The following is a 15646-nucleotide window of genomic DNA, read 5'->3' on the forward strand; positions in this document are numbered from 1 at the left end:
GCCTTCCTCCCAAAGGAGTCTAAGGTTCTAGAGTCTTTGCCCGGGGGCGCCGAAGCATGCTCCCTAGAACTCTTAGCCTTCTTTAGGGCTAGATCCACAACTCCAGAGTCATGAGGCAACTGGGTGCGCATCAGCTCTGGGTCCCCATGGATCCGGTACTGGGACTCGATCTTCTTGGGAATGTGGGGATTACTTAGTGGCTTGGTCCAGTTCGCAAGCAATGTCTTTTTTAGGACATGGTGCAAGGGAACAGTGGACGCTTCCTTAGGTGGAGAAGGATAGTCCAGGAGCTCAAACATTTCAGCCCTGGGCTCGTCCTCCACAACCACCGGGAAGGGGATGGCCGTAGACATCTCCCGGACAAAGGAAGCGAAAGACAGACTCTCAGGAGGAGAAAGCTGTCTTTCAGGAGAGGGAGTGGGATCGGAAGGAAGACCCTCAGACTCCTCGTCAGAGAAATATCTGGGGTCTTCTTCCTCTTCCCACGAGGCCTCACCCTCGGTGTCAGACACAAGTTCACGGACCTGTGTCTGCAACCGTGCCCGACTCGACTCCGTGGAGCCACGTCCACGATGGGGGCGTCGAGAGGTAGACTCCCTCGCCCGCATCGGCGAAGCTCCCTCCGCCGACGTAGTCGGGGAGCCCTCCTGGGAGGTGGCCGCAGTCGGCACCGCACGCGGGTACCGACGTCGGGGACCTCACCCCGGGCGATGGGCCAGCCGGCGCCGCGCTCGACGGTACCGGAGGCGCAAGCACCGCCGGTACCGGAGGGGTAGGGCGCAACAGCTCTCCCAGGATCTCTGGGAGAACGGCCCGGAGGCTCTCGTTCAGAGCGGCTGCAGAGAAAGGCAGAGAGGTCGATGCAGGCGTCGACGTCAGAACCTGTTCCGGGCGTGGAGGCTGTTCCGGGCTGTCCAGAGTGGAGCGCATCGACACCTCCTGAACAGAGGGTGAGCGGTCCTCTTGGTACCGATGCCTGCTGGGTGCCGACTCCCTCGGCGACCCAGAGCTCTCGGTGCCGACGCGGGGAGGAGACCGGTGTCGATGCTTCTTCGACTTCTTCCGAAGCATGTCACCGGAGCTCCCCGGCACCGACGAGGAGGACGTAGAATCCAGCCGTCGCTTCCTCGGGGCCGAGGCCGAAGGAGGTCGATCTCGGGGGGGCTGTACCGCAGGAGCCCTCAGGGTAGGGGGAGACCCACCCGAAGGCTCACCGCCACCAGCAGGGGAATGGACAGCCCTCACCTGCACTCCAGACGATGCACCACCGTCCGACGACATCAGCAGACGAGGTCCCGGTACCACCGACGTCGATGCAGTCGCCCGATGCCTCAGCGCCGATGCAGAGACTCGATGCCTCGATGCACCCGATACACTAGCAGCCGAGGAAGAAGGTCTGGACGCTGACGACGTCGATGCACTCGATGCCCCCGGTGCCGATGCCGACGAAGAGCCCGAGAACAAAACGTTCCACTGGGCCAATCTCGCTACCTGAGTCCGCCTTTGTAACAGGTAACACAGACTACAGTTCTGAGGACGGTGCTCGGCCCCCAGACACTGAAGACACGACGAGTGCCTATCAGTGAGCGAGATTACCCGGGCGCACTGGGTGCACTTCTTGAAGCCGCTGGAAGGCTTCGATGTCATGGGCGGAAAAATCATGCCGGCGAAATCAAAATCCGAAATGACGAAAGTGAGCACCAAAACTTTAAGGGAGAAAAATCTCGACCGAGGCCGAAAAGAGGCCTACCCCGACGACGAAAGAAAACTTACCGGGGCAAAATCTGAAAAATACGGGAAGGGGCAAACGAAACCCGAGAGGGCTTCCGGAGCACTTCCCAAACAGTTTTTAAAGATTTTCCAAAGAAAAAACACGTCGAAAAAGGACGCGCGAGGTCGACTTTCCGGGGCTCGACACGGCGAAAACACAACCGTACCGAGTGCGGACGAAAGAAGACTGGCCGGCTCGAGCTGGTTTCGGGCGGGAAGACGGCCGCGCATGCGCGGTGCGCGCGGGCGCGCGAGGGCTAGCAAAGGACTTTGCTAGTGAAGATTCCGATTGGAGGGGCTGCCGTGGACGTCACCCATCAGTGAGAACAAGCAGCCTGCTTGTCCTCGGAGAAAAGAAAGGTAGCCAAATAGTATAGATGTAGGGGATGGCTAAGACGAATACCTGGCCCTGGCTTATTACAACCTTCTTATCTAATGGTAAAGAATACTGACTATGAAAAGTCCATAAAGTACAATGGTTTATTTAGCACAAGTTAAACAAAATAATTAACAGCTGTAAAACCCCAAGTCTCTAAGAAATCCTAACAAACATTTAATAGAGATAAATACAAATAAGCATAGATAAATGGGAGTCATTTGTTATATCTACCCTGCTAGTCAGAAACACATACAAGAAGTGGCACTGCACATACTATAGCAAGACATGTTTATCCAATCCAACCCTAGCTAATATTTAATCACCTCTCTAACCTCATGTGCAACTTTCCTCAAATTAGTCCCTTTATTTTCTAACTCCTCTTACCTATCTATATGTTCAATCTTTGCTTAAACCCTATGCTGTTTATTAAAATGTTTTATTATTTATTGTGTTGACATTGTAAATAGTATATATACTATGCCATATTTTGTATTATTTGAATATTTTTACTGCTGTAATTGTCTTTTGCTTATGTTTGACCTATTCTTACTGTATGTTGCCTTGAGTGAATTACTTCAAAAAGGCGGTAAATAAATCCTAATTAATAAATAAATATGATAGAACTTGTTATGGTTTCCCTGTATTAATAATTCATCATTCATTTTTTATTTAGTTCTCTATTGTTTCTATATCAAGAATTTTTTCTGGAGTATGTAATCTAAAAATTACTTAAATAATTAAAACAAAAAAAAGGCAGCTAAGCTGTAAAGACCAACATTACTATGTGCTAAGCTGCTTCAGATAAAGAAATTACTTCAGTACCCGGCTTACATAGAGCAACAAGGCTTATCGCCTCAAGGCACTCATAAACAGAGTCAGACTTGTGCATAATGTCTGAAAAGAATGAGCAGAACTGTAATGTATTGTGTCACTGCTTGCAGCTTCACAGCTCAGAGGACTCAAGTTCCAGGAACACTGTTTAAGATACCCTTTTTTTTTTTTAATAAACTATGTTATTTTCTTCAGCTTCCCCAAGTTTAATGCCATATAAAGAGATTAAGTAGAGAAAATGCCATTATCGTACTTAGGATACACGTTGTTTTATTCATTGTGCAGAACTAAAAATTCAGTTTTATCTTCACTAACTGTTGCATTTAGGCGTGCTCATCAACACCTGTCACAAAGCAAGCCTAAGTGACCGTGCTTATATTTAGGCACCTCACTGACTTAAGCTAGTAATCATACAAATTGGCTGGTGTAGAATACTAACTTAGCACTAGATTTTGGGCACCTAACTTTAAGCATCTTTTATAGAATTGCCTCCACAAGCCTTTTTTTGTAAAGAGCACTTCTTATGAAAACAAATTTAAATCAGATTGCTTTCAAGTTTTGTGCCTTTTCAAGTAAGGCTTGGGTGATCATCTTAGGACCATTTTCCTCCCCTCAGGACAGAAACAGAGGACACCAGATAGGGTTCAAAAGCTTGCAAGGTAGCAGTGATGTATCCTACTTGGTTATAAAATTACTCTTTTTAAAATGTATATATATACTAGTGGAACCAAGCCCGTTTTGTCAACAATGAAACGGGCCCTAGGAAGGCTCTCGTGTGTTTTTTTTTCTCTCTTCCCCTACCCTCCCCCTCCATGTCCAGCGATTCTTCCCTCCCCTCCCATGTCCCACATGTCCAGCGATTTTCCTCTTCCCTGCCCTCCCATCCATGTCCTGCGATTCTCTTCTCCCATCTATATCCATCAATTCTCCTCTGCCCTGCCCTCCCCTCAATGTCCCACGATTCTCTCCTCCCCTCCATGTCCAGCGATTTGTACCTGAACGTTCTCTGGCTGGCTGGCTTCCGCTCCGTTCGTAACACCCTGATGTCAGCTCGCCTCCAGCGTTCCCTTCCCAATCACTGTTCCGCCCTCCTCTGACGTCATTACGTGTTTATGCAAGGGCGGGACAGTGAGAGGGAAGGGAATGCTGGAGGCTTGCTGTCAGGAGATGTTACAAACCCAGACAGCCAGCCAGACAAAGTTAGAGGTACAAATTATTATATAGGATATTTTTAAATTTATGGCTACGGTGAAACAATAGTATTGAGGTGAGTAGCTTCTAACCTTGTGAAGCCTTCAACACTGGTTCAAGATGTAGTTGAGGCTTCTTCCAGCTAGTGGTGAACCAGGGACAAGTTTGATGCAAATGTGAACATGAGAGTGGGCATACTGGGTCAGAACAATGGTCCATCTAGCCCAGTATCCTGTTTCCAAACAATGGTCAAGCCAGGTCACAAGTACCTGGCAGAAACTCAATTAGCAGCAACATTCCATGCTACCAATCCTAGGGCAAGCAGTGGCTTCCCCATGTCCATCTGAATAACAGACTATGGACTTTTCCTTCAGGAACTTGTCCAAACCTTTTTAAACCCAGATATGCTAACCACTGTTACCACCTCCTCCGGCAAAGAGTTCCAGAGTTTAACTAATCGTTGAGTGAAAAAATATTTACTCCTATTTGTTTTGAAAGAATTTCCAGGTAACTTCCTTGAGTATGCCCTAGTCTTTGTATTTTTGGAACGAGTAAAACATTGATGCACTTCTACACCACTCAGGATTTTGTAGACCTCAATCTTATCTCCCCTCATCCATCTCTTTTCCAAGCTGAAGAGCCCTAGCTACACGCAAACCAGCTGTTTGCAGCTTTCCCCCAGCTCAGAAGGTAAAATTAGTCCTTACTTGATAATTTTCTTTCCATTAGTCCCAACAGATCAATCCAGAGACTTGTGGGTTATGTCCCTCGCCAGCAGGTGGCGATAGAGAGAACTTAAGAAGTTTACTATACATAGTCATGTGCAGCAACTTTAACCTCAGTATTGTCAATAGAGCAGTGGAAGAAAGAGGAAATCCAACAGTAAGCCCTCTCCTGCCTGCATAAAGCCCAGGTACACTCCTCAACCGCACCTGCAGGAGGGTAACAACAGAAGGTTTTCTTTTTGTTTCTCGTTTTTTTTTGTTTTGTTTTTGTAGCCAAAATCAAACGAAGGAACCTGATGAAACTGAAGCAATTAGATCAAATGAAGGAACCTGATGAAACAGAAGCATCTAGAAGAAAACACTCAACCAAGAACAACAAAGGGCAGACCACTGGATTGATCTGTTAGGACTAATGTAAAGATAATTATCAAGTAAGGACTAATTTTATCTTCCACAGAATTCCACAGATCAATCTAGAGACTTGTGGGATGTACCAAAGCAGCCCTCAAGTGGGGCAGGGCACTATATCCTAAGGAGACCGGAGCAATCCTCCACAGGCCGTGGCTACATGCGTTGCCACGTCAAGCCTGGAATGCCTAGCGCTGCCACATCAAGCTTGCAATGCCTAGCAAGGGAAGGACAGAAGATCAAGTGGGCAATCTACAAAAGACATCCATGGCAGGTCAGAGGACCAAGAGACCGAACTGCAAAAGGCAGCCATGGAAGCTAGGCGGCACTTGGAGAAGGAAGTCACCTACGTTCTGGAAGAAAGTGCTGCCAACCACAATGGTGGAGACTGTCTTATAGAGATGCCAGCCAAAGAAATAGCCTCCCTCAGCCAACGCGACTCTCAAAACCATATCCCCTTCCGTACAACTAGCAAGAGGACAGCATGAGGCTATGCCAGGAGTCATCTCTGCTCAGCAGGTCAGGAATCTGATGACCTCACCGCAGTGTGGATGTTTCGTAAGAAGGAGCCGCCTTCCTGTATACCTAAGGCTCTCCAGGTTCTGAATATGTCTCCTTCTGATCCTGCCACAGCAGCATCTGCCAATCTTTAAATGGTGAGCACTAATGAGCACTAAAAGATTGCTTCAGTCTTTTCCAGTGCATGAGGCTACGCAGGATGTCATTTCTACTTAGTGGGTCACCCTAGACATTGCCCCACTACATCTGAATCTGCTAATCTAAAAATGGCGAGTCAACGTGGCTTTGGAAGCTAGATTATCTTCCTGAGGTCCTGAGCAAACCATGAGGCAAAGATCTGACCAATGGAACTCGCTGGTCACGTCCAAATAGTATAGGAGTACATGGAGAACATCAAAGAAGCAGGAAGAGACAAAGGTTGATTGGAATGGAAGGCAGAAACCACCTTATGAAGAAAAGGCAGGACTGTGCGCCCTGTCACCCCTTCAGGAGAATTCCAGAGGATCTCGAAATGACAAAGTCAGGCGTTCTGAAACCCTGCTAAGACTGAACCTGGATCACTGAAGAAAACTAGGCTGCCCCGAATGATAGTACCTGGTCTCTTTAAAATGAGGGTGAGCCTGACCCGAACAAAAAGAATCTGTAGACATGTCTTCAGGAAGATACCAAGTCTATGAGTCACCCAGATCTTTCATCATCTTCACTGAGTCCTCAACCGCTTACCCTTTAAAGGGAGCTTATCCAGTCGCTGTTTGAAACTGCATCTGTCACCCAGTGGTGCAACCACATCAAATGACCTGCTGTGACCGCTAAAGACATCTGCTTAGTCAATGCTGAAACAAATCATACAAGAAATCTGTCAAACAAGCCAGCCTCGACTCCACATCTGGCAACTGAGGAGGTCAACTGTTCGTCTTATGGAAGAGATCCGTAATCTGTTGCAGCCAGCTAAGGCATGCCCAGCAGCCTACAAGCTGAAGATAGCCGCCTCCAGAGAGTGAGAACTTCTGAATTGTCAGAGGAAGGATGTTGAATTCACCTGTTAAGGCAAAGTTGGCTTGAAGAGAACAAGAGAGAGGACAACAAAGCTGAGAAGGAACCCCTGAAGTGGTCTGATGTGGATTCTGGCATATGGGAGAATGTCCAAAAGGAGACCATTGCGCCCAGAACTTGAACCTATTCCCAGAACCCCAGACCTGGTAGGAAAAACAAACCCTGACTTGGGTTGGCATCTGTTGCTGAGGAGCAAAAGGAAGAAAGGAATTCCCAAGTCCCTCCCAGAAACAACCGACTCATGGTGAAATTGATCACCAATCCTAAGGACTGAAGAAGAGTAGCTATACTGGATGAAATCAGTAGAGTGTCTTGACAGAGGGAGTCGCAAATCAGCCAATCACAAGGTATGGATGAAATTGCAATACATCCTCGCAACGGAAAGCTGCCACTACCAGCATGACCTTGGTGATGTGGGAAGGCTGAAAGACATGAATGCTTATTTTCGAAAGAGAAGGGCGCCCATCTTTCGACACAAATCACAAGATGGGCGTCCTTCTCACAGGGTCGCCCAAATTGGCATAATGGAAAGCTGATTTTGGGCGTCCCCAACTGCTTTCTATCGCAGGGCCAACCAAAGTTCGCGAGGGTATGTCGGAGGCATAGCGAAGGCGGGACTTGGGCATGCCTAACACATGGGCGTCCTCAACCGATAATGGAAAAAAGAAGGGCGTCCCTGACGAACACTTGGATGACTTTACCTGGTCCTGTTTTTCTTACGACAAAGGCACAAAGAGGTGCCCTAAATGACCAGATGACCACCGGAGGGGAAACGGGGATGACCTCCCCTTACTCCCCCAGTGGTCACTAACCCCCTCCCAGCTGCAAAAAAATATTTTTTAAAATATTTTTTCCAGCCTCTATGCCAGCCTCAAATATCATACCCAGCTCAATGACAGCAGTATGCAGGTCCCTGGAGCAGTTTTAGTGGGTGCAGTGCACTTCAGGCAGGCGGACAAAGGCCCCCCCCCCCCCCCCCCCCACACACACACACCTGTTACACTTGTGGTGGTCAATGTGAGCCCTCCAAAACACACCACAAACCCACTGTACCCACATCTAGGTGCCCCCCTTCACCCTTAGGGCTATGATAGTAGTGTACAGTTGTGGGTAGTGGGTTTTGGGGACTCAGCACACAAGGTAAGGGAGCTATTTACCTGGGAGCAATTTCTGAAGTCCACTGCAGTGCCCCCTAGGGTGCCTGGTTGGTGTCCTGGCATGTGAGGGGGACCAGTGCACTAGGAATGCTGGCTCCTCCCACGACCAAGTGGCTTGGATTTGGTCGTTTCTGAGATGGGCGTCCTCGGTTTCCATTATCGCCGAAAATCGGGGACAACCATCTCTAGGGTCGACCTAAATGTCGTGATTTGGGCATCCCTGATTGTATTATCAAAACGAAAGATGGACACCCATCTTATTTCGATAATACGGGTTTCCCTGCCCCTTTGCCGGGACGTCCTGCGAGGACGTCCTCAGGAAAACTTGGGCGCCCCTTTCAATTATGCCCCTCAAGGTCATAAATTGATAATATTCTTCTGCGGGAAGGTGCACTGGGAATATGAAAGCACACTTTCCTTGAGATCCAGGGAAGTTAGAAACTCTCCTCTCTAGACAAACTATTACATACTGCAAAGTGTCCATTGTGAAACATTGAACCTTAAACACTCTAGACTCTTATGACGTCTAAGCTCAGCTGGAAGGAAGCGCCATGACTGGAAGTACAAAGTAAAGGGAACAACTACTTCCCATTCCCCCAAATGCAACTGGGGACAGACTGACCATGCCTAAATGAAGAAATGTTTGCAAGGTGGCATAAACTGCCTGATATTTGGGCTTGAGCTTGCATGGAGAATCCAATAAAAATCTGCAGGGAAATAGGAGAACTTCAGATTGTAACCCTGCGTTAGAAATCCAAGACCCATTGCTCTGAGGCAATTCTGGTCCACTTCTCATGAAACCCACAAAGGAGTCCTGCTATTACGAAACCCAGGGAGTGAACAGAGACCCCATCATTGGGAGATGAATTAGGTATAGGTATACCTGGAGCTGAAGCCAAGCTCATTCTGCCAGCACGCAAGATGGTCTATCCTAGTGAAAGCAGAAACCCTGAAAGTGGTTTTCCAGGCCTGGAGCACGTGGCCTCACGAAAGCTACGACTAAACTGAGAAGATGTAAAAAAATCTTTAGACTCATCCTCTGGCAAGCTCTGAGACTTGGGAGTCCCTCAGGTCTTTACCCAACTTCCCTGGATCATCTCCAAGCACAAGATTACTTTTAAAAGGTAGCTTGCTAAATGTGAGTTGGAAGCCACGTCAGCTGTCCGATGTCTAAGCCAGAGCTAACTTCTTGCAGAGAGGGTCAAGAATTGGCTGGTGTGGCTGTGCACTAGAACTGGCTGCACACTGTAGCTAACAAGTGTGGCTGAGAACCAGAGCTAGATGGTGTAGCAGAATATGGCTGTTTGCACCATTGTGCACTACAGATAGCAAGCTGCAGCGGCACGTGACGCAGCACTTCTAGAGCTCTGTGCTACTCTCGGCTGGTTGTTTAAACTATTTTAATGTAAACACTGCACCCGGAGAAAATGTCACCATGTCAACACAGAGGGCTTCAGGATTACCATGGAGACCAAGAGAAACCTGGGAAGAGTGCACCAGCCCCAGAAATTAACTCAAAATGTAACATTTCTCCCAGAAACATGGATTCAACAGCACTAAGCCTAACTAAACCGAACACCATCTGTACTGCCATGCTCTGAGAAAGGGAAAGAGTGAAAAACCTAGAGGAGGATCTTCCCTAATCCTGATCTCTTTCTCCCTTCCTTTTATGTTGCACACAAACCATAAACCACCTTGAGGAGGGTACCAATCAGAGGTAAATCAAGACCGAAATATTCTTAGTGCTCAACTGCAAGAGGGTACACACAAACCATAAACCACCTCAAGAAGGGTACCAAGTGAGGGTAAAGCAAGACAGAAATATTATTAATGCTCAACTGCAAGAGGAGGCACAGCCATTATCCTCAATAAAACACTCACAGTATAATCATTACCTGCCAAATTGCAGTCATTAAGCTTGGGGAAGCCACAGACCAGTCTCATGGTCCCCAGTGCCGCAGTCGCTTGGGATGCTGCGGGAGACCTGAGGACTCCCACTGTGAGTCCCTCAGGTTTCTTCATCAGAAAGGCCATACTCCGCAAAGGTACCAAATCTGGAGCAAGAAAAGGGGGGAATCTACCCCTGCTCCCCCAGCCACAGCTTCAGAATGGCCAGCACTAAAAACTTATAGCATCACAGTCAAACCGGGCCCTTCATGGAACCCCGGTGCCTCAGCCTCTCCACACAATGCAGTGGAAAGGAAGACGCCTGCAGGCGCGCAACAAAGAAAACTCCACTACTCCACCATGCCCCCAGCAGAATGGTCTGGGAGGACAGTATGCTCCCCGGTTTCAGGCTGCCCAGCGGCATCCAGTGGCACAGCGGTCGGCGGGCCTGCGTGGGAACAGTAGGAACAAACACCCGATGCTGCTCCCCAGTTCCCACATCGGAAGCCGCACTGATGAGACCCTGCTATCATAAAATTACTCACCCCACTTTGAGAATCTGCTACCAGAGGCAAGTTTGATCCCCTCACGCCACAGTCAGGTCTATAAACCGGCACAAGCCCGCTGCGCTAATGTGAGCAGGCTGTGAAATGCTGCTTTTTTTTTTTTTAATAAGAGGCAGAAGAAGGAGCCAGAGCAAATCTCAGTCAAGGTACCTCAAAGACAGACTTGGAGGGGACTGATGGGGGGAGGAAGGGAGGGATGGCGCACCAAGTGTACACCTAGACTCTAAGCCTGGGCCGCCTCAATCCCAAAAGCTCTACCGGACCTGGCCAGGAGCCAAGCAATCCAGAGCTACACGGTTATGACCACACACCTGCTAGATAGAGAGAATACTGAGGTTAAGGTGGGTGCACATGACCACATATAGTAAACTTCTGAAGTTCTCTCTGTCTCCACCTGCTGGCAGAGGGACATAACCCACAAGTCTCTGGATTGATCTGTGGGATGCTATGGAAGTGCTATTGAGCTGCTGGGAGACCACCACCCCATCCTTCACTTTGCCTCACATATGGCTGACAGATTCTCCAGTGCTTGTCAGTACCCACAACAGCAGCAGCACTGCTGGCATTGTTGAAGGTCAGAAGCAAGAGGCGGCAAAATGTGTTGTTCTTTCCAGGCCATCTGTGGTTGTGGGCAGGTAGCAAGAGGGGCCCAGCAAGAAGCTGAAGTTAATGTGGATTCACTGGCAATTGCCCTGCCTATGGACTCTTGGCATATCAAAATATTACTGCCAGCTCCTACTCTTAACATAAGACTTTTTCATATTTGATTAGAATAAAATATAATATGAACACAACCATTGTGGTTATACTTCATTTTCCTTATCCTGTATTAAGATAGTACTAGAGTAAGAGTCAGATACAGATAAGAACAGTGGCCCAGACCATCAGTCAACCTAGAAAGAAGAGTATTCAAAGATATAAAACGCATATTTTACAGCTATTTTACCTAAAGGTATAAATAAAAGGATGTATCTTAGTGATTCTGTCACAAATACATGCTGAATTTCATTGGAAAAATATTTTCATCTCAATTACTGCATCTGTGATGGGTTTTCACCTTCAGATCCCAGGATGAAATGATGAATATCGGGCCCAGTTGACATACGAGGACTCTGACAGCTTTTTTCTATTACACCAGTTGGTGTTACCATTTTTATATGAACAACCTGTAATACACATAATACACAAATTATTGATCAATTTATATCCTTGTTTAAAATAAAGTGTTGTGAATGATTAATGAAAGCCACTATGATTACTACTGTATAAAGAAAAAATAGCACATCACACGTATGGGTGCTAACTCAATACTTCAAATCAATCCTCTTACTCTAAATATTACAGAAAATAAAACATAAGCAAATCTCTCATCTTTATTACAAACTACAATATGTCTATTAAAATTTCTTTCCCCTTCCTCCTTCATCTGTTTAAGGTAGATCAGAAGGGTAATTCAGATCTTAAGACACAAGACCTCCCAACAAGGGATCAAGCAAATAGCCTTTCAACCCAGGGTGTATCTATCACTGTCTACACAATACTGCTTTTAGTTAAAGATAAGAAGTGTAAACAGCTGGTGGCCAGCTGTTAACTGGTGAACTTCTTTATGATTGATGAACCACACTGCCCAGAATTTTCACAATCTATGGCATTGTAGTTTTGTAAAGCAAAGTCACAGATACTAGTAGTTTTATACCAGAAGAGATAACATAAGCAGGACCTGAGATTAACTACCTTCCATCAGTGCTGGTGTGTTTCATACGATACTGCTGTAACACAGAACAATGGTTCAAGGACCACTGATACAGAACATAAAGCCACAATGGTTGTAGCACTGACAAAAGTATCAAGAGAAAGAATTAGGGAAACAGCTGAAAGTCTTTATACTGAGTTTAAATGACTGTTAGAAAGGTGGCAGCAATAAGTAAGCACAAGCTTAGATGTGCTGAAAAAAAACAGTATAGTAAATAAACTAAACCAGAATAAAAATAGATCATGCAGTTTCTACAAAAAAAAAATCTACTAATAAAATGAAGCCATTGAGTCAGCCCCATAACTAGTATTCAAAGGCCCAGGTACAGTTTCCTGGCTGAGCCTCAATAGTTGCTATGTTAACTAGACTTGAGAATGCTGCAGAGGCAGCAATTATAGCCATTACTCAATGGAACATAAGTACTGCCATACTGGGACAGACTAAAGGTCCATGGAGCCCAGCATCCTGTTTCCAACAGTGGCCAATCCAGGTCATAAATACCTGTCAAGATCTCAAAAAAGTACAAAACATTTTATGTTGTTTATCCTAGGAATAAGCAGTGGATTTTCCCCAAGTCCATTTTAATAATGGTCTATGGACTTTTCCTTTAGGAAGCTATCCAAACCTTTTATAAACCCCGCTAATCTAACTGCTTTTACTACATTCCCTGGCAATGAATTCCAGAGTTTAATTACATGTTGAGTGAAGAAACATTTTCTCCAATTCGTATTAAATTTACTACTTTATAGCTTCATCGCATGCCCCCTAGTCCTAGTATTTTTGGAAAGAGTAAACAAACGATTCACATCTACCCGTTCCACTCCACTCATTATTTTATAGACCTCTATCATATTTCCCCTTAGCCGTCTTTTCTCCAAGCTGAACAGCCCTAGCCGCTTTAGACTTTCCTCACAGAGAAGTTGTTTGAGTGTGTTTAAAGTTGGACAAAATAATAAGGACCTGTGACGATCTGTGGTGAGCCATGATCAACCGAGTTTAGTATGGTCATGTGAAAAAAGCCACCTCTGACGGTCCAAATAATAAATAATGTCAATACAGAATCCAACAATTAAGTTGGTAGATGTTTGGTTGTGGATTCATGCCTTAAATGTAAGCACATTTAGCCACTTTATCTAATACTCCACAAAGAAAAGTAAGCACCTACTTTTCTTTATAGAACAGACTTGAAACCCTGTAATAGAACTACCATATAAGTGGCAGACAACAGCTCTGAATGAATATCCACCACTTTTAACAACTTAGAAAGAGATTTTTCTGAGTATGTGCAGGAGTTCTGGGTCAGCAACACCCACCAGCCTCCTCAATCTGTCTATACAGCTTAGGAATCAACTCCCTAGGAAAATAGAAAGGGTTGTATATCCAATTTATCCTCTTTATGAAGAAGCCCTCTTACAGGTAAGCAACTGTAGTTTATTTTCTATCAACTTCCAAAATGAAAATCAGCCCACTTGTGAGGGCTTCCATAACCAGTGGTTGCATTAAGGGTGCCCTGGTACTGGACTGTGAGGGCCAACACAAAAATTCAATTTAGGGGAGCTGTCAAATGAATGGGTTTTGTAGAACTGCTTTTCCAAATGCGCTATCTATTTAGGAAATATAGTCGACACTAGGGAGAAGTTAAGATACGAATGGAAAACGAAGTGCCAGCCCTACAAACCACCCTGATCACTAGGAAGCAGAAATGACCATGCTACCAGGGCCGTGCCTAGGGTCTCTGGTGCCCCCCTGCAGACTATCAGTTGGCACCCCCCCCCCCCCCATGTGGCATCTCCTTTCTCTCTTCTCCCTCTTCTCCCACCCTGCCCCCCTGTGCTACTTTGATCTAGTTCCTCAGATATTTCTAAGATAGTTTTGGGCACAAAGTTGTACCTTTTAATGAGATTTTTACTCAAGTAGACCTTCCATTAGATTCTTCAAATTGCTCAGATCTCCCAAAAACATTTGATTTTAACTTCACATGGATTTTTCATTTTGGCTTTCCTTTTCTAAATTATTTTGATTTCTTTATTCACTAGTAACTATATTAGTTGGTTTGCTTCTGCAATGGTTTCCTAAGAGATAGTTTTGATTTCTGAAAGAATATTATGCAAAGCTTCAGTGAAATTTTAGCTTTTCTCCTGCTTTAATGCTGCTGTTCATGTTTTTTTATGCCATCTCATTTGGGGGAGGGGGGGTTCCAGCCCAATGTTTTTGTCAATGGGTTAATTGGTGCCAGGCCCTGCTGCAACAGAACAGCGCTAGACGTAGGGGTCCGGAGAAGAGGAAAAAATGGTGTGACTTACCCCTCCGTCGCTACACCAGGCACCCCCTTACTTTATAGGCTGCTTATTCATTCAGTCTAGAAGATGGGCAAGAGGTTCCACTGAGCTTTTCCCACAGATGTGCGATAGTGGGGAGGAAGCTTGTGCTCTGGAAAAGGGGGGAAATGCAGGACTCACACTATGAGGTGGCCAAGAAAAACAAAGGCCTCTCAGGCTCAAGCCAAGTACTTTTCACCTTAAATAAGACTATGAAGCCCTCCCAGGGAATCCTATTTGGGGAGGTAGTCGGGAGAAAGAGTTTAATAGATACTTCATACACAAAAGTCCAACTCCACATCTTGGACTCTGTCTGAAATATAAAGGGGAAGGGCTATAAAGGCCACAGAAAAAAAAAGCCAAAAATGACCACAGTCATTTAACCCTCTCTGCCAGGGAGAAATGAAGTCTAGGAAAGGGGGCAGACCCAGACAGAAAAACAAAAGCAACAAGAACTCCACAGCCTACTTAAGGTTGCAGGAAAAAGGGGAGGTTCATATCAACGTCATACCAAAAGAAATACAGTCACCTGAGAGTGGCTATTAAAGTGGTTTAACCACAGAGGAGTACTGAGGGATAGAGTGGGTAGGGGAAAAACAGAAAGAACTACCACGCTCTGCGGTCTTCTCAACGTAACAGGGAAGGGGAAATATAACCTATAAATACATTAAAAAAAAACAAAAACCCAAGCACGCCAGAATGATAAAGCTGAGTGCATGACAAACTAAAGCTTACCTCAGCCTGGCAGCTAGTCTTCCCCCTTTTCTCGAGCCGGCAGGGATGGAAAAGCAGCTCAGCTTCCTGTGCAAGAGGAGAGTTTGCCACACACTCCCCGCCCTCTCTCTCTCTACTAGTAGGAAGAAGAGGGAGAGACCAGCCGTGAACAGGGGAGGAGGAGTGGGAGAGGAAAGGACAAACTATGAGATGGCTGAACAAACCCTGCCCTGAATAAGGGCGGGGGGATGGAGGTGAACACAGGGGAAAAAAAGAGCAGCTCTCACCGCACTCCCCCTCCCCGGCAGAATTTGGTTCCGCTGACCTGTAGGTGGTGGAAAGACAGATTGAATCTACCAAGAGAAGGAGAGAGGA

At 46.2% G+C, this 15646-nt stretch overlaps 1 protein-coding gene across 1 annotated transcript in view; it reads right to left on the bottom strand.

Moving 5' to 3' along the window:
• AGPS (alkylglycerone phosphate synthase) overlaps positions 1-15646 on the bottom strand; it is a 531881-nt gene that overhangs the window by 254510 nt on the left and 261725 nt on the right. Inside the window, exon 10 of the mRNA XM_030208991.1 lies at positions 11544-11652. Within this exon, the coding sequence (XP_030064851.1) occupies positions 11544-11652 (109 nt within the window). The remainder of the gene's footprint in view (positions 1-11543; positions 11653-15646) is intronic.

Source organism: Microcaecilia unicolor, chromosome 7, assembly GCF_901765095.1.
Source record: "Microcaecilia unicolor chromosome 7, aMicUni1.1, whole genome shotgun sequence".
Lineage (NCBI taxonomy): Eukaryota > Metazoa > Chordata > Amphibia > Gymnophiona > Siphonopidae > Microcaecilia > Microcaecilia unicolor.